This window comes from Lithobates pipiens, unplaced genomic scaffold (assembly GCF_037356315.1).
Source record: "Lithobates pipiens isolate NorthernLeopardFrog02 unplaced genomic scaffold, aLitPip1_a1.2 Scaffold_16, whole genome shotgun sequence".
In the NCBI taxonomy this organism is placed as follows: Eukaryota; Metazoa; Chordata; class Amphibia; order Anura; family Ranidae; genus Lithobates; species Lithobates pipiens.
Window position 1 is genome coordinate 101,437,536 of NW_027507748.1, and position 19,505 is coordinate 101,457,040.

The following is a 19,505-nucleotide window of genomic DNA, read 5'->3' on the forward strand; positions in this document are numbered from 1 at the left end:
ACACACACACACACACACACACACACACACGGATGGATACACACACACACACAGGGATGGATGGATGGATGGATACACACACACACACAGGGATGGATGGATGGAGACACACACACACAGGGATGGATGGATGGATGGATGGAGACACACACACACAGGGATGGATGGATGGATGGACACACACACACACAGGGATGGATGGACGGACACACAGGGATGGACGGACACACAGGGATGGACGGACACACAGGGATGGACGGACACACACACAGGGATGGACAGGCATGTCTCACCCTCGGCTTATACATGAGTCAATAAGTTTGCCAGTTTTTTTGGGGGTAAATTGGGGGCCTCGGCTTATATTCGGGTCGGCCTATACTCGAGTATATACGGTATATATATATATATATATATATATATAATTTTTTTTTTTTTTTTTTTAATCATTAAAACTTGTCTCACAAAGTCCCTTGTTTGTTTTGGTTTGCTAGATACATAAGCCAGATTGGAAGAGTTTTTTTATTTTTTATATATATGGTACATTTTATTCAAAATAAACATCCTAAAAGCTCACAGTAATATATATAAAGATTTTTCATAAATAAATATGCACGTGCATATGAACTGTTACGTAAGTTTTCCACATCCCAATAGGTTGATAACACATAAGTTCTTGCACAATTCTCTTGGCGCGTTTCACGAGTCAATGCTTGCTTCATCAGGAGATGTGAGAATACACTAATATTTGCAAGGGAGAAACCAAGTCGTAAAAAAAGGGGGAAGGGGAGACACCACACATAGTATACTTACAAGTCCACTAATGTAACACACATCAAACTTGACAATGTCCTAATACAGATTCAGTGCGGTAACAATGTGCCAACTGGTCCACATGGGTGGGAGTTGTGAAAGGGGACAAGCCAACCAAAGTAGATCACAGAGACCCAAAAGGGTAAGGGCAACAACCCCATCAAGGCTAGAGGAACAAAAAGCATACCGCCCGTGATGGCAGCATTTAACAATTGCACAGTTCTTTCTTGACTGATCAAACTGACACTGTAAGCTCTGGAAGTTTAGATTCACTTTATTCGCTGAGAGTTCAGATATTACTGGAGAACTACATTACATACTTTAGGTCTCATTTACTAAAGTATTAAAAGACTTGAAGGATGACAGACTGAGAAAGAGCTACACCTGTTCCCTACATACTTGTAATTGTGATTGGATGTTTGAAGTGCCGACAGGTGTACTTTACATCTTGTCACATTATCACATACAAGTCAGTACTAGGAATGTCAGAGCAGAATTTTTTCAACAAGGCAAAGTACAATACGGCCTATGAAACATTGTACAAAAAAAGAAATAAAAAGAACTAGGATTATGTGGCTTAAATGTATTTTTGCTTTAAATATGTTATAATTGCATTTGGAGGTCAGATGGGGGTTGACTAAAACCAGAGGCAAAATTACTATTTCTTTCTACAACAGAATTTTAAAATGCCAAATGATAGCACGCCTTTGAGGTTGTCTTTCTCCATTAAGAAAGCAGCACCTGTTGTATGCCACCTTTGATCTTTTATCTCAATGGTGTGGGATTATTTTGTATTGCTTGCCTTGGCTAGTTTTCAGTTGCAAAATAGATGAGATGTTAAGGAGACATGAATTTTTAACACATTTTAAATTAAATCATTAGATTTCTAGAGCTAAATGCAATTTCATAAGGGTCTGAAGTAAGTGCTCTTGGCAGTGCTTGCAACGTCCCAGTAGGTGGCTGATTACTAACTAAGACTTGATTATTGGAGGAATGATTGCTTCATAGACTGCAACTGGGAAATCAAGCTATGTGCCCGAAACAAGTGCACGCAGGTGGGATGTCACCCAGATTGATCTCATTTGTTATTTTCTCTATTGTTTATTTTTGGCTTGCAGAACCCCCTTCAGCTCCAAGAAATGTCAATTTCAACATAAATGAAACTGCTCTTTATCTGGAGTGGAGTCCGCCTTTCGACACTGGTGGCAGAAAGGACCTTGTCTACAATGTGATCTGCAAAAAATGTGGAGCAGACATCAACCAATGTGAACTTTGCGGTGGAGGAATTCGATTTGTACCTCAACATTCTGGCCTGGTCAATGCCTCTGTCATTGTCCTGGACTTTTTATCGCATGTCAACTATACATTTGAAATTGAGGCAGTCAATGGAGTTACCGAGCTGAGTTTGTCTGCCAGACAGCACACATCTATCACCATCACAACGGATCAGGAAGGTAGGTTTAGCATTTATATTGAAGATTTTGTTTTTATGTCTTAAAACAAAAACATTTTTTTTTTAATTAAAATAATGACAATGGGAATTGGGTTTTAGTTTTCTTGCATTCCAAATCTCTTAGCCTTTTTAATTTCTTTGGGATCAGCTGTACAGATTATAGACTTGGCTGCTTGGTAGCAGGTGATACTGAGTACTTACCTGAAGATTTCCTTATCTTAAGAACAGAAGCAATGGAGAAACCCCAACAAAGGAATTGGATACAAATGTAAAATTAACTGTAACCTTCCTTAAAGAGGGTAGTATCTGGTCAACACACGCTATAGTATTTACATAATATTGTGTAGTTTGAAAGAGAAGGGGTTCCATGACCTCCTTCAAAATGTAATCTTGCAATTTTAAATACCTATCTAATATAGCTTTTCCAAGAACTTTTATATGCTGCAGTAGTACCATGTCATTTTACTGTGTATTTCCAACAAGTGTGGTAGCTTCAAGGGCACACTTTAGCCCCACTATGTCTGTATTCCAGGACCAGGCCTGCAGTCATAGCATGCATACAATTGTATAATGGATCCTGCTTAAGGAAATGTATATATCATCTCCCATCTCCCATCTATGTAAAGGTCTTAGCTGAAATAGACTGCAATCTTAAATTTACAATCATTTCCTGTCTTTAAGTTACAGCTAGATTTCTTCAGAATGATAGAGGATGAAAGAATTTTGTGGGTTGTAGAGTTTGTAAACTGATTTAGACTAGCATATGCCTTGGTGTTAAGAATACAATTAATTATTAAAAAAAAAAAAAAAAAAAAACAATGAAAACTAGTATAACCCACGATGATGAGATATGTTGCTGAGATAAAAATGAGAGGCAATATGAATGAGTCTCTAGCACAGGACCTCTGATGTGGAAAAAAAAAAGAAAAAAAAAGAAAAAAAAAGAAAAATAAAAAAGAATACAATTTGCAGAAGCAGAGATTTGGCATGCAAATGCACTCATTTATCACTCTTCAGGTGAATGTGGTCTTTAGAGCCCTTAACGTTGTCGTTTGTGTAAAAAAAACTTATTTTTTCTGCTTGTTGTCTCAGTGTAATGTTGTGCAAAACAGATATGTTTGTACTTTGTGCCATTTTGTTGAAAAGCGATGAAACACAATGTAAATGAAAAAAATGTCAATGTCATTTGGGATATAAGGGTGAAGCAAATAGCTGGACTGCCTTTAGAAAGTGTTTAGGTTCTTGGAATGTCAAACATGGTTGGAAAGACTTACCTCAATTTTCTAATGGTATAAATGTACTTTGCCGTATATTGGCATTACAACTTCCTTTGTCTCACTTTTATGTACCTGCATGTAAAACAGACATAATATTGTTGGAATCCAGCTTAACAAGACTATATTATAAGTAAATCTATTGTCAATTTTAAAAATAGACCCCATAAAGGCCCCTTTACACCTTTCTGCTTTGCTGCATGTTATGTTGCACACACTTTTGTGCATTCATTTGAATGTACTGCCAACACACTAGAACCAACTAAAAACCACACCTGTACTACTTTCCCTGCACAGAATACAACAGCACAGGTGCATTGCTTTAGTGCATTAGGTTGCTATTCGAAATGAATGGTACCACAATGCATGCAAGCTCGGTTACCGTGCATTGCATTAAATCGGTAGTAAAGTCTGCTTTATCATTTTTACCTACAGGTAAGCCTATAATAAGGCTTACCTGTAGGTAATATTTATATCTCCTAAACAGCGCCCCCTGGATGCATTAAAATAAACATTTCCTCATTAAAAAAGAGATTGGAGGATGGTGGGTTATTGGCTACTAGCTGAATGCACATCTACACTTAAAGTGGTTGTAAATCCTTCCATATACCTAGTGAAGTGACTGGACTCAGGTGATACAGAGAGGGGTTGATTTACAAAAACTGGAGAGTACAAAATCTGGTGCAGCTCTGCATAGAATCCAATCAGCTTCCTGGTTTTATTGTCAAGCTGCACAAGTTGAAGTTAGAAGCTGATTGGCTGCCATGTACAGCTGCACCACGTTTTGCACTCTCCTGTTTAAGGAAATCGACCCCAGAGATTAAACAAATCTTCCTACATAAGTTGTACCCATTTATTTGCCATCTTTTCTCTACATCAATTCAAAGTGCAGAATTTATATATCATGTCTGAACGGTCAGAAATCAGGGGATGGGAAGCTGAAGTTACACTCTGCAGAGCTCAGTGAGGAGAGGTCTGAGAGCTAATTAGAGGAAAGGGACCCTTCACCCCCTTGAGACAGAACACAGAAGAGAGCTGAGGCTCTCAATTAGCTGGTACTCCCTCCCCTGTCACCTTTTTTCTTTTGGTGTCAGCAAAATTTGTCAGAAGTGACTAATGCTGAATGCTGTTAGCAGAGGAATGAGGCAGCAGACAGAAATGACAGTTAGTGTTCTTAATTGAGACAAGTACACATTATATAGGGATATGCTTTTTTTTCATATTTCATGTCTGAGGTTTACAAATACTTTAAAGAAAACAGATAAAATGATAAAGCTGTAAATGCAAGGAGCGCAAAAGATTTGTAGAACTTAGTCCGTGTTGGTATTAATTCTGGTAGCCATAGAGAAAAGACAGTGAGAAAGCACCTACCTATTCCAGGCCCTGTTCCTCTAAAGGAGCTGACCCAATTTCTTAGCCAGTCATCTATGTGCAATAAAAAATGGAAGAATGACAAAACTGCGCTTAGAGACCACTAAGCTGCCAACACCTTACTAGGCATATAGTGCAAAAAAAGGTATATAAAATAATGTGATGCTCATAATGGTGGAAATCCTAAAAAACAAATATGTATATGGACCTAGGTTTCCCAAGGTATGTGAAAAAAAAATTACATGAACAATAAAAAAGGTAGATGAGTGAAAAATAAGTGAGAAAACAATATATAAATATATATAATAATTAAAAAAAATAATATATATATATATATATATATATATATATATATATATATATATATATATATAAAATTGTTATTATTATTATTATTGTTATTATTATTATTTTTTAATTAGTGAGCAAAAATAAATGAGGATTACTCAAACATCACATGAATATGAATATGAATCACAGGAATATCACATAATAGTCTGGCATAAAGAATAAGTCATCACCCATGCTGTTCAAGGTAAATAAAGACTTGTTCTTTAAAAGTGCAATCCAAAGACCAAGTTATAACGTTGGCCCACTTATCAGAAATGATGGACCCAGATACTATACAGCAGGGATATACAATTAGCGGACCTCCAGCTGTTGCAGAACTACAAGTCCCATGAGGCATAGCAAAACTCTGACAGTCATAAGCATGACACCCAGAGGCAGAGGCATGATGGGACTTGTAGTTTTGCAACAGCTGGAGGTCCACTAATTGCCTATCCCTGCTATACAGCATACAATCAGTCATGAGGGAAACGCCTCAGCAGGATCCAGCACGGAAAGGCGGATATTTAGAAAATAAGCCCCATCCAGTATTCAAAGGAGAGGTTCCAACTTCAGTTAACAGCCTCCAAAATGTGCGATGGACCACGTCAGATGCTAAGGCAATCCATGATGATATGTGTAAAAAGCAATCAGCCGTACATAGCGTAACACTGTATGGTAGGTTTTATTGTAAAAAAGAGGGTGTACACTTACAAGAATTCCAATAAAATCACACTATGTAATCCTTCAATAGTATAGGCAAATCGTAATGACTCATCCAAAGCGTTTCGTCCTATTGGACATCATTTGCCTATACTATTGAAGGATTAAATTGTGTGCTTTTATTGGAACTGAAAGTGTGCTTTTATTGGAAGCCTTAGTACACCTGCTAAGGCTATTTAAAGGGCCACCATACAGCTATGGCGATTTGCACAGGAGAGCCAATCAGTTGCTGTATAGCGACTGCGTCTGGTCAGCTAGTGGTCAAAGATCAAGTCCTTATTTACCTCAAACCATACGGGTGATTCCTTCTTCATATATGGGACTTATTCTTCATGACAGACTATCGTTATGTTCATTCATGAACTTTGAGTAATACTAATTATGTATAAAAAAAATTTTTAGATATATTTGTATATATTTTTTCACTTATTTTTCACTCATCTACCTATCTATCTATTATTGTTCATTCACATGTTATTTGTTTTCACATACCTTGGGAAACCTAGGTGCATATTCATAATTTTTTTTGTTAGGGATTTTCACCATTATGAAGACCACATTATTTTCTATACATCTATGTGCAATAAAACAAACATCAGCAGAGAAAAAAAATTAACACCAAACATGACTTTTTGATTGTTAAGGTGTGGCTAGAGATCAATTTCCAAAGAATCTATATACATAAAGGTACCAACATCCCATTTCATTTAAAGTGGCTTCAAAAATGACTTTTTGATTGTTTCATCATTGGGGCACTTTAGAGAAAGAAGACTTATGATGAGATTTTCTTAAACTGAGATTTTAGTCTTGGGTGTATGTTAGTGTGTTGTGTAGTACACTGAATGTCCACCACTGGTACAAGAAGAAACATCATTGGATTTGGTTGGAACTCTTTTTATTGTAAATTCATCTTAACAGTATAATAACAGATTTACTTATATACCGTATAAGGTGGTTTGGGTCGCAAAATAACTGTCCATATCGAAGAGTAGTTGAGTGTTGAGGGGTCACAGAGTAAACATTGGTTTAGTTAAATGGTCAAGTCCTTTAACGTAGATGTAAACCCTAATCAGATGGTGATTAGTTTGCTATCAGAAACAAAAAAAACAAAAACAAAAAAAAAGGCTTGTTTTCATTGGTTTTCATCCTTTGTTGCATCTTAGTGCTGCTGAATTTCCTACAACCAGTTCCTCTCTCTTGCCGCACTCCAGAAATGGTTCCATTGCATTTTTTTCAGGGCGAGCTTCATGACAGTCACAACAGTGTATCATGCCTGTGTAATGTGGGTTAAAAACATTATTTGTAGTTTTCAGTGGAAACCCATGTGACATGGTGACAATGCAGGAGTGTAGTTAGGAGACAAAGACAGAACATTGTCACTCCATTCCAGAAAGTGTCAGAACAAGGACCTCCAAAGTAGGATCACCAGGTACTATTTTAATAAAAGCTGAAGATTTAAAAATATTGAAAATTACATATGAAATAAAATTTAAGGATTATAGGAAATTTTAGTGACTGGGTTTATATATATTTTAATAGGGCTGAGAACTATTGATGTACTCCACAAGCTCCATTTTCCCTTCTTACTGACTCTTCAGCCAAGATACCCCCGCCAAAGCTTCCACTTCCTGCCTACCATTATAAGATGAAAATAGGGAGTCATGCTCCCTCTCTGGTGGGTTTGTCATAAAGTAAAGTAAATTAGTAAATCTAAAATCCAGCAGAGAGTGAGACATACTCCTAAGAGGCTCCCCGGTGTGCCAAGTGAAGTAGAGCATTATAAGAGAGAAACTGAACCTGAAATGTATGAAGGAATAAAAATCATTATTGTTCTTCCCCTAGCAGAATATCAGTTTTTCAATAGCGGCCAGTATAAGATTTTCGTACAGACTTTTTCTTATTATTTGAAGACTGCGGGGTTAGAAAAATCAGAGAATGAGGTAGCATCATTTTAATGACAATAAGGGATATCCTTCCCTTCTAATGAGAATCTGCAAAACTGCCTGAACCATCTGGGAAGAAGCAATAAAGGTATTCTCTAAGTTACTTAAAATACTTTATTTTATTTTTGATAGAAGATGTGAATGCACATCTAGCAGCAACCCCAGCTATCTCACGGGAAAAGAAGAAATCATACTTAAAATAGCAGAACTTTACCTATAACAGTTTGATAAAAAAAATGCCTTTTTTTTTATATTTGTTACATTCCTAGAATGCCAGGATTGCTAACTGTTAAGCCCTTGTACACACAGTCGGATAATCTGTCGTCAGATAATCCAACTGTGTGTGGTATGCATCGGACTGATTCCGTCCGAATCTCCGTCCGACCCAATTTTCCAACATGTTGGAAATACTTCCCGACCAACTGGGCCGGTCGGACGTAATCCGATCATGTGTAGAGAATTTTAATCGGACCAAGTGCAACGCATGCTCAGATAAAATTCCTACATCAAAGCTATTGGCTACTAGCCTGAATCTAGTCCCATCGTAACGAAATTACGTCATCATGTTGTGAAAGATCGTTTTTTTCGACAACTTAGTCCGACCGTGTGTATGCAACAGTTTCGGACACAATCCGTCAGACTAAATCTGACGGCCAAAATCCGACGGATTTGGTTGTGGAAATCTCCGACCGTGTGTACAGGGGCTTACATTTGCTTTTGTCCTCAACCAAACTGTCAAACCAAAAATTGGCTGGTGTCATAACCAATTACATGTTCAGCACCATGGCAGTAGCATATCAAACAGAAGCAGCTTCTTTGGCTGTAAAGGATAGGAGGGTTTAATTCTGCTTTAAAGTGGATGTAAACCCTCACATATACCCAGTGAAGTGAACAGCCTCAGATGATACACAGAGATGAAACAAATCTACCTACATACGTTTTACATGTAGATCTGCTGTCTTCACCATAATTTACTGTTTAGAAAGTGCAGATCGTGTTAGGAGATTTTCTCTTCCTGTTCAGCACTGCAGTGAAGTCTGGGCATACAGCAAAGACAGCTGATTGGAGGAAAGGCTCCTCACAGGTAGAGACTTTCCCACACTCCCTCTCCTCATAGGTAGAGACTTTCCGCTCTCTCCCTTGAATAGTTTAGGGCTCTGCTAATCAATTTATAGCATCCTCTCCAACACAAAACTCAGGCTGCTTTTATCATATGTGATGGAGAACTTGTCAGGAGTTATCAGTCTGATAACAGAAGAATGGAGCAGAAGACAGCTACAGGACATACTGTGGTGCTTTGAAGAGAGATAAGAAAACACTGCAGATATATGTACCCAGCTCAAATTTCATTAATCGGATTTACATCCACTTTAAGTCTGACAGCGGATCGACCTCTACAAACTTGGCAGTACTGAAAAATGCCTAAAAATGGAGAGCAACTGTGCATGTGCATAGCAGGGTGAGACAGTGTATTACTGGATTTTAAATAGAATAGATGCTTAACTTTAATGTTTTACATACACTGTAGCTATACCTGCAAAAGGAGCCAGCCTGAAGTGATCTAGCAGGACTTCATTTTATGACTAATGTTTCACTTTAAAGTGAACCTTGGACTACAATGCAGGGCATGCCTATAACACCAGGCCTTCTTCCCTTATCTAAAATTGATAAAATAGGATAATGAAAATTCCTACCTTACAGCTGGTTTCTGTACTAGAGTTGGGCGAAAAGTTCGAGCTCACCTGTTCGCCGAACACCTGAATTTGCAGGACGCTCGGGGGATGTTTGCCCATTAAGCACCTTACAATGCACTATGAGCTGCACTGTACATTCTAGGCCTCTTCCCCACAACACTGGGCTGTGGTATGTGGATGAGTATGGGGTACATAGTACCCCTACCCATTCACCAAAAAAGTGTCAAAAAGAAGTAAAAACGCACAGAGTTTTTGATAAAAATAAAACAACAATGTCCCGCGATGTAGATCCATTGTCAATCACGATGCTGCCACCACTACCAGACCCGAAAAAGAAAAAAAAATGCCTTGCCTGCAATGAAGGCTAGCCGCCATCTGCCTGCTCCACCATCTGACAGTTCTTAAATAAGTAAGGAGTGGGGCCACCTGGCAACATAATCTGGTGGCATTGTCCCCATGTGACGTCACCAACCCAGCATGCACCGATCAGTGATGTCACACGGAGGCAGTACCATCAGGTGATGTCACCGGTTGGCTTACCTATTTAAGAACTGTCAGATGGTGGAGCAGGCAGATGGCAGTTAGCCTTCGTCACGGGCAGAGCTTTTTTTTTTCTGGGTCAGGTGGTGGCATCGGCGTTGTGATTGATGATGGATCTACATCTGGGGACATTGTCTTTTTTTTTTTTTTAATAAAGGAATTGTCAAAAGTCGTGTCTGTGTTTTTATTTTATTTTTTAGTGAATGGGTAGGGGTACTATGTATTCAAATGGGGGGGGGCGTAATCTGGGGGCCCAGTTGTTAAAGGGGGTGTCCAGATTCCGATAAGCCCCCTGCCCACAGACTCCCATGACCACAGCCCAGGGTTTTTGTCTGGAAGAGGTCCATGTACAAAGGGCATTGTATGGATTGGGAGTTATGGATTGCCCCCCTCCCGCCATTTTTTTTCTATTGCCGGCAATGGTATTGTATTGCCCGCAATTTAAATGTCATTTTTTTCTCTTTATAAATGTCAGTTTTGCTGCAGCAGGTTCTATACACCGCACAGATGCTCCACTTTACAGGCAGACTAAGGGGACCCCAATCCCCCTCCCCAGGCATTATATTTAAAGGAATTTTTCAGTTTTATTGTTTCACTTTAAGCATCATTAAAACCACTGCTCCTTTAAAAATGATCTCTTTTAAGTTTTTTTTTGCATTGGTACATGTTCCCCAGGGTAGTACTCGGGTCCCCATACCCTTTTTTATGGCCAATACTTTGCATATAAGCCTTCAAATTGGGGACTTTTGATTTTTCAAATTCGGGGTCCCTTAGGCTTCAATGAGGTTAGGGTCCAAACTTTTATGATAGAGTTCTGGTTCAAACCAAACCAGGGGTGTTCGATCCATCTCTGTATCTTCTGGAAAGAACTTGGGAAACATGATGATGCAAAATCTGCATATGACACTCCAATAGAGTGCAAAAGTGTCTACTCATGGGATTTAGTGACCCTCAGATTTCCAAGACTCTTGCTGGCAGGTTTTGAACATTACACCCCCCTCTCCTTCCTCAGGTGCTATGAACAATGTACAGCTATCGGGATTTACATGATTATGTGGTCTCAGTTTAGGGAGTATTTGTTGACTCTGGATGATGGCCAAACAAATTTTGATGGGAAAAAAAGCTTATGAAGGTTTTGTCAGGGTAGTCCTTTGATCTGTTTCATTTGTACTAATTACTTTTAAAAGATGTGCCTACACATTACTTAATATCACTCACTTCACATAAAATAGTATATATAAAGCTAGGCCCACTTTAATCTGAAAATGTCTTTGATGTGACTGATACATTTTTACCTGCTTGTGTGACAATTTCAGAAAAAAATCTTACTTAACAGATATGCAGATTCTTATTATGATCTATGTTCTGATTTTGATGTCAGGTAGTGCAAACGGCATCTATGCTGAATATTTTCTGAGATAAAATTAGGGCCACCACATGCAGCCTAATGCACCTCAGCAGCCTGTTGAGAGGCTACTGCTATGTAATATGGTATAAGGCTTTCTTATTTAGGTCTGTTAACACTTACATGTGATATTTATGTGCATTGTGATAAGGTGACATTCATTTTCAATGACACCTTAAGATTAGTTTAAAAAAAGAAAAATGTAAAAAATACACCTACCTTATCTCTTAGTGCATCACATTTAATTAAAAAAAAGTATGCTTTGCATGGAAAAAAAATCAGGTGGACACAGTTATTGGCCCATTGATGCTCTTTGAGGACCGTTGCATTAACGTGTCAAAAAACACATATGGGATGTGAAGTTTCCTTATGAGTAAAGTCAGGACGGGCAACATATTTATTTTTCATGTCTGTCACTAACAGTTCTGTGTGTATAGAATTACATGACGCTTTCTGCATCAGTGGGATACAAAGAAGGAAAAGGTGTATATTATAAATCTGTAAAATCATACAGGTGCCTATTAGGGATGAGTGGAGTGAATTACCTATTTTGCTGTTAGTTTCTGTTCATTGAGCCATTGCACATTTAAAAGAGAAGTATGGCTAACACTTTTTTTGGCCACACTTCTCTTGTGGGTCACAGGAGTGCGATTATTTTTGCTCTCCTGTGACCCAGAGTCAGCTTATGGTGGGCTATTGTCCTCTCTTAGCTAGTGTACTAGAACCGCTGCAGGGTCTGGAAGGATCCCAACAATATTGTTGGGAAACACTGTTTTCAGACAGCCAGGTACTATATTATATGTAGTTTTTGAAAATTGCAAGTAAACCAAAGGAATAAGCATACAGGGAACCCAGGAAGTTGTATTTAAAAAAAAAATAACAAACAGGTGTTTACTTAGCTGTTCTGTGCAATGGAACCTCCTCTTCTTGGGTCCTCCGTGGGTGCTCCTGGCTCCTCCTCTCTGGCGAGTGCCCCCAGAGAAAGACGTTTTCTATGGGGCACTTGTGTGGGCTTGCTTCCAAGCTCCACTGTCTGTCTATTGGCATAGACTGCAGACCTTGGCCCGGCTTCTCACTCCTTCATCACTGGCTTTGATTGACAGAAAAAAAGCCAGTGAGAGCAGGAAGTGAGGGGAGAGAGCCGCTGCAGATGGGTGCAGTGCTGAATCGAAAGAGGGCTCAGGTAAGTAAAAGGGGAGATAAGGGGCTGATACGGATGCCTCAACATTTTTGTAAGGAATGCATTCAGGTAAAAAATGTTGAGGCTTTAAATCACTTAAGCTTATATAGGATTGTCAAAAATAACTATGCTGCATGCACCAAGGTGTGTATGATTTAAAAAAAAATACAAACCCACATTTCTCTTTTAATATTGGGGGGGGGGTTGTGTTTTGTGCCTACCTTCGTGCTGCAGGCCCAAGTATGACTTGTGCTATTACAAGCAGGACAGATTTTAGACAAAATTGAGCTTTGGGTAGAAATTAAAGTAAGACCTTTATGCTGGAATACAGTACAGGTGTACAAAAACAAAAGGTTTAAGGTAAGATGCATAATATAGGACCACATATGAGGAATGAAAGACTGCTGAAGTTAGCAAAGAGGAGAGAACACATTTTGATAATGCTACTAATGGTCTTTGGGTACAGGGAAGGTAGTAATCCATGTGAAGAAGTGGGATTCCGGCACACAAGTTTTTGCAGCCTGTTAGGAGCCTTGGGCTGTTGGTCACTTTGCCCCGCCAATACTAGCTCTGATCACAGGAACAAAATAGTGGCTTAATAACACAGAGCAATTCATTTATTTATTATATAAAAATTAGGCATCTGGAACACCTCTACATTGTTTCTAGACAAAGTGTATGGAATTTGATATAGAAGAAGTGTGCAGGCCCTCACAATCCCTTTAGGAGGTGTATGTAAAGTGACATATTTGGAGAGCTTAATGCAGCTAGGAGCCAATAGTATATTTATTGCAGGAATTTTTATAGTGTTAACAATTAACATAGTACTATACATTCATATCAGTTCTTGCCCTCAAGGAGCTTACATTCTAAAGTCCCTACCCCCATGCATACATACAAATACCAGGTAGGTATACTAGGGCCAACTTAACCACTAGCATATCTTTAAAGTATGGGAGGAAAACTTCACAATTACAGGAAGAAAAAGTATGCTCCATGCAGGTAATGTCCTGCTTGGGATTTTAACTGGGGACCCCAGTGGTAGAAGTAGAAACTGAAATAATGTCACTGGATATCCCTAAAGGTGTAATTATTTATAATAGCGGTAGGCAATTACATTAACATACCTGCCTTATCACCTACATTTTGGCTGCTTTATCTCTATACATATATTTTGTTTTTGTACATCAGTGACACATTTCTACATTAGTCAGGTCTAGACTGGCGATTCTAGCACTTGTCAGAAGGAAAGCCATATCTGAGAGGCCGTATCCTATGTGCTTCTGCAAAATGGGACATTTCCTCACAGCCTGTGCTCTGTTCCATACTTGGCCCTAAATGCTGTAATTAGTAGACTGGGGAGCAAATATATTCACATGGGTACGCAGTTGGACTTATTGGATATTGCTCGCACAGCTAAATGTGAGCTGGTAAAAATTATACACCAGAACCACTTTTTAGCTCTGGTCTGTCAATGATACCAGTCATGTTTAGTGAGGTGAAAGCATTTCCTGTTTATGTGTTTGTAGGATGAGGCCATGCAGCAAATAAGATCACAATAGGTTGTCAAGTACTTCAAAGTTAATATTGTGTGGATAATTGAGAACTTCAACCCGCGGCCACAAATTACTGCAGCTCTTTCCTGTCTAGGCAGATACTTTGTTGTAGCTGCTTCTGCTTTGTATGCATCTCTACCCTTCTTCTGTCTTCCTGTAGAGGCCACCAAGCCAACTAAAGGTGCTGACATAATGTCCTGACATTATAATAAATGAAAAGTGCTAGTCTGGTTCAGTAGCTCATTGTATCTCTTCTTATAGCCTATTTTACCACTGTATTTATTTTATTATCTGCAGCTGTGCACATGATGCCGAATTGCAGAATTGTTTATCAGTAATTATTAAATATGCTCTGCTTCATTTTTTGCTTTGGTCATCACAGTCTTTGCAGGGGGAGATATTAGAAATTCATAGAGAGTTTTTTCATGGCATCCTTGAATGTTGTTTTTTTTTTTTTTTTTAGCAATTCTGATAAAGTTCTCCTGAATTGTCCAACACTGACCTCTATGTTTTTTTAAACTGTGATCATACTGTATGTGCCGTCCACATGCACAATCTTTTCTGTGTTCCTTATGTGCCCTCACATCGTTTTAATTCTAGTGTTTAGAAGGAGTATCTGGTCACTGTCCAGTCTGTTTTATTTTTTCACAATTTTCACATCAGCCATTGTTGAATCAAAATGTGGCTGGTTCAGAAGGACCTGCCTAAATTTCGATCCATCTATAGGCAGGCTGATTGTTCTGAAGTCGATCCATCAATCCACTTGAGTAAAACCAGCCGGTTGTTTTTTTTATCACCTGATCACTGACAGCAGCAATAGAAGCCAGCACTAATTGTGTTTTGTTGGTAGGCAAGGCTCTCTGCACTGCCCACCAGTAGACCACAATAACACTGCGGGAGGTATAAAATCAAGTGATTTTCTTTTCTTCAACCTGTGGTTAAACGAAAGAAATTTGTCTAATGCTTGCCCTGGCTTAGATAAACTTTAGTCGCATAATCTGACTTCGGGTAAAAATTAAAAGTACAGATTAATTGCATCTAAGCCCTTGTACACACGGTCGGAGATTCCGACAACCAAATCCGTCGGAATTTGTCCGAAACTGTTGCATACACACAGTCGTACAAAGTTGTCGGAAAATCAGACGTGATGACGTTATTTCGTTACGACGGGACTACGTTCAGGCTAGTAGCCAATAGCTTTGGTGTAGGAATTTGATCTGAGCATGCGTGGCACTTTGTCCGAACCGAATTCTCTACACATGATCGGAGTATGTCCGATCGGAGCATTTTGTCAGAAAATTTTACCAACAAGTTGGAAAACTTGGTCCGTCGGATACTTTGAGGGAAACAGTCTGATGTAGACCACACACAGTCGGAATATCCGACAAAACGGTCTGACCGGACACATTCCGTCGGAATCTCTGACCGTGTGTACAAGGGCTAAGTGTCACACGGAAGAGTGTTTTTTTTAACCCCCATTGCAATAAAACTGATAACCTTTCCCCCGAAGGAGGTCCTATGTCAGCTTAAATAATTCCAGAAATCTGATGACAATTATGGTGAGGTATCCCTCTCAAGCCCTAAGTACTGTAGGGGGAGAACCCTAGCTAGGAAACCCTCCTCACTTAATTTAGTTCAGCCTTTCTCAACCAGTCCCATGTAATCCTAGGGTTTCTTCTGAAGTTGCAAGGAGTTCCTTGAGCAGTGAGCAATGGCGAATCGATTTTCCACCTACACTAACCAGCAATACACAAGCGCACTTTTAACACTGACCACTAACATTAGGGGCCACTTCAATTTTTACTGTATATATTTCTTTTCTGTTTTTATTATTCATTTCAATTCAAGTTTATTGCAAAACATTTTGTTGTACGATGCAGGAGGATTTAAAAAATATTTTCCCAGGCTGTCAGATATGCTACCCTGTTTCCCCGAAAATAAGACCTAGCGTTATTTTTGGTGATGGCTGCAATATAAGCTCTACCCCCCAAATAAGACCTACCCTGTTTCCCCAAAGATAAGCCCTACGCTGAAAATAAGACCTACAGGGACTTTAAAGTAGAAGTAAACCCTCCTATCATTTTCAGCCAAGGAAGCTGCCATCTTGACCTCTGTTTAATCTTCAACTGCCATGTTGTTGCACATGTGATCAGTTATGACACCAGCCATTGGATGGTTTAACAGTTTGGTTGAGAGCACAACCAATGTGACAGTTACATTTCTAGCATGCCGGGAATGTAACTGTTTTTTGAAACTGTTAATTTAATGGGTTTACTTCCACTTTAACTAGCGCTTATTTGGGGGGTAGGGCTTATATTGCAGCCATCACCGACAATCACGCTAGGTCTTATTTTCGGGGAAACCGGGTAGGTATGCCACATTATGTATTCTTATATATAAAATGTTTAGTGATCACGCTACTGTGCTGTGAACTGTAGGTGTATTTTTTTTAGGAAGGGTTCCCCAAGACCTGAAAAATATTTCAAGGATTCCTCCAAGGTATAAGGATCCTTTCATGCAGGCATGCCCCTTCCATTCAACAAGGGATTCATGAAAAGATCCCCTGCAAATTTGAAGATGAATGTGAAAGTGCCCATTAATTTCTTTGTCTTTGTCTACATTTTGATAGCGGGTGCTGGTAGACCTGTGATGGCTTTATGGGTGGCCATATGTAAATGCAATCATGTCTGTTTACATCGGCCTAACTCTGTTTAGGTACAGCAAAAAATGGAAAAGGATGGAGTCCTGCTTTAACACATTTTGTCCCAAGGAACATCGTCTGAGGGTTGTTGGAGTGTGTTCTTTCTTGCCGCTATCCCTGATTTGGGCTGTAGTTTTTAATGCATTGGGTACTGTACAATTGTTCTTTTTTTTTTTGCACTTTATGTATAGGTATATATAAGGTTGTTTTTCTTTCTTTTTTTTTTTCTTTGGTTATAACAGAATTTGGTATTCAGGGCTCAGCTGAAAAAAAAGAAAACGACCTTTCAAAACATTACCCTTACCTTTTAAGCGTCTTTTTTGTCGGGAGCTAATTAATTGTAGGCCTACTCCAAATGAATCAGAAATTAAGCTGGATCCTATATGCTTTCTTCACAAAGGAAAAAAAAACTGTGTTATTTTAATACAAAGCCATTTCCTGTTCTTCAAATGTACATCTGTATACATTGTTATATAAAGCTTTCCAGTAAAGCTTACAAGATGAAAGCAATAGCTCAGTGCATTATGAGGGATACAGAACTATAGACAGCATTAAGTGAAAGCTGACAATGCTTGAAATGCTTCAAGGTAATGCAAAACAGTACAGCTATACAGGTCATCTGATACAATGCCAGGAATAAACAGGAAATCGTTTCCTACCTGCCCCTTATGCCCTGTACACATGATAGGATTTTCCGATGGAAAATGTGTGATAAGACCTTGTTGTCAGAAATTCCGACCGTGTGTAGGCTCCATCACACATTTTCCATAGGAAATTCCATCACACATTTTCCATAGGAATTTCCATCACACAAAATTTGAAATCTGGTTCTCAAATTTTCCAACAACAAATTCCGATCGTGTGTACACAATTCAGACGCACAAAGTGCCACGCATGCTCAGAATCAAGCAGAAGAGCAGCACTGGCTATTGAACTTAATTTTTCTCTGCTCATCGTACGTGTTGTACGTCACCACGTTCTTGACGTTCGGAATTTCCGACCAACTTTGTGTGACCGTGTGTATGCAAGACAAGTTTGAGCCAACATCCGTTGGAAAAAATCCCATGGATTTTGTTGTCAGAAAATCCTATCGTGTGTACAGTGCATTAAGCTGCCTATTTTTTCTGCTTTGTAATCGTCAATTGTGTATCTCTATACATTTTACCAGGCCTGCCATAGTCTTTCATAGTCTGCCATAATCTTTCTTATAGTTTTGCCCAAGCCTGCACCCTACATCCTTATAGTTTTGCCCAAGCCTGCACCCTGTATCCTGAGTAATACAGAAGTAATACAGAAGGTCAAGTAGAAAGATCTGATCATTTGACTTGAACATTATTTGGTGGGGTTGTGAAACTGCTGTGTACTAATCTATTAATGCCCCAATTTGATTGATTGATCTACATCATTCTGTTGTTGCCTAATCCTTGTAAAAAAAAAAAGAAAAATGCAAGGGGCCTACAAAGTTTTTACTTCCCAAAGGAATGCCTTTGGAACTTCCAACACATGACTCTTCTGCAAAGATGTTGTGCCACCATCTTTATCTTCTGCTATATATATTGACTGATGGCATTTCCAGGATACATAGGGCACATGACCTGCCGCCTTTATGGATGGACTAGAGATGTTTGTGCCTTTTATTTCTGAAAAGGAAGTACATTTGTAAATTTAAGTGAGGGAAGATGTGGCAAGGAGTCTAATCCATCTTTTGTCTGCGCCTGGAAATGTCAGTTTAAAGATAATCTGTAGAAAGGCTTTAGCTATTATATTCTTAAAGTATAACTATGATCAAACTTTGTTTTAGTGTTGGATAAAGTGAAGAGAGATTAGAACACCTGTTTTTTTATTGCTTACATGCAATCCAATGAGAGCACCAAACAAGGTAGCTTAATGAAATATAGTTTTATAGCAGAATAAAGCCAATGTGTTTCCAGGGCCGAACACACTCCCTCTTCATCGGGGCTTAGGAATTTTGTCTGTGCTTGAATGGACCTCATTAAGCTGATACCAAATAAATGTGTGATTTGCTGTTTGGAACAGTTAGACCAGTTATACCAAAGGTTATACCAGTGTTAGTGAATGCAGCAATCATAGGATTGTATGTATTTGGATTGTTAACGCTGGTTCCTTTCCTTTTTTTTGATGGTAGCCCCAGTTTTGTTGAGTGCTGCTGAAACAGAGTCACTGTGCCTAGTGAAAATTTCAGTGACCCTTTTTTCTTGTGTCTCGGTTTTTCTTCCTGCCAATGACCCAATTAGGGGATTCACGCTCTCTATTTGTCCTGTTCACTGTTATCGCCAAGATTTAAAGTGAAAGAAAATCTCAAAATGTTGTTTGTCACCAAAACAGGAATTAGAGGGCAAATCTTCCAGTTGGGACACTGGTTATGTGACCCTGGCGAGAACAAGGGATTCCCACACTTTTGACTATATATATCACTTCTGGTTTTGGTTATGGGACAGTAAACAAAGGAAAATCTCCCCAATGAGACAGGAAAAAAAAAACTCTCCCCTACTCTTTCCCCCAAAAAA

General features: G+C 38.9%; 1 protein-coding gene across 2 annotated transcripts in view; it reads left to right on the forward strand.

Annotated features, from left to right (window-relative positions):
- The window catches only part of EPHA6 (EPH receptor A6), a 1,195,522-nt gene that overhangs the window by 600,201 nt on the left and 575,816 nt on the right, over positions 1–19,505 (forward strand). For both annotated transcript variants that reach the window (XM_077480173.1, XM_077480174.1), the window contains exon 5: positions 1,929–2,264. In XM_077480173.1, the coding sequence (XP_077336299.1) occupies positions 1,929–2,264 (336 nt within the window). The remainder of the gene's footprint in view (positions 1–1,928; positions 2,265–19,505) is intronic.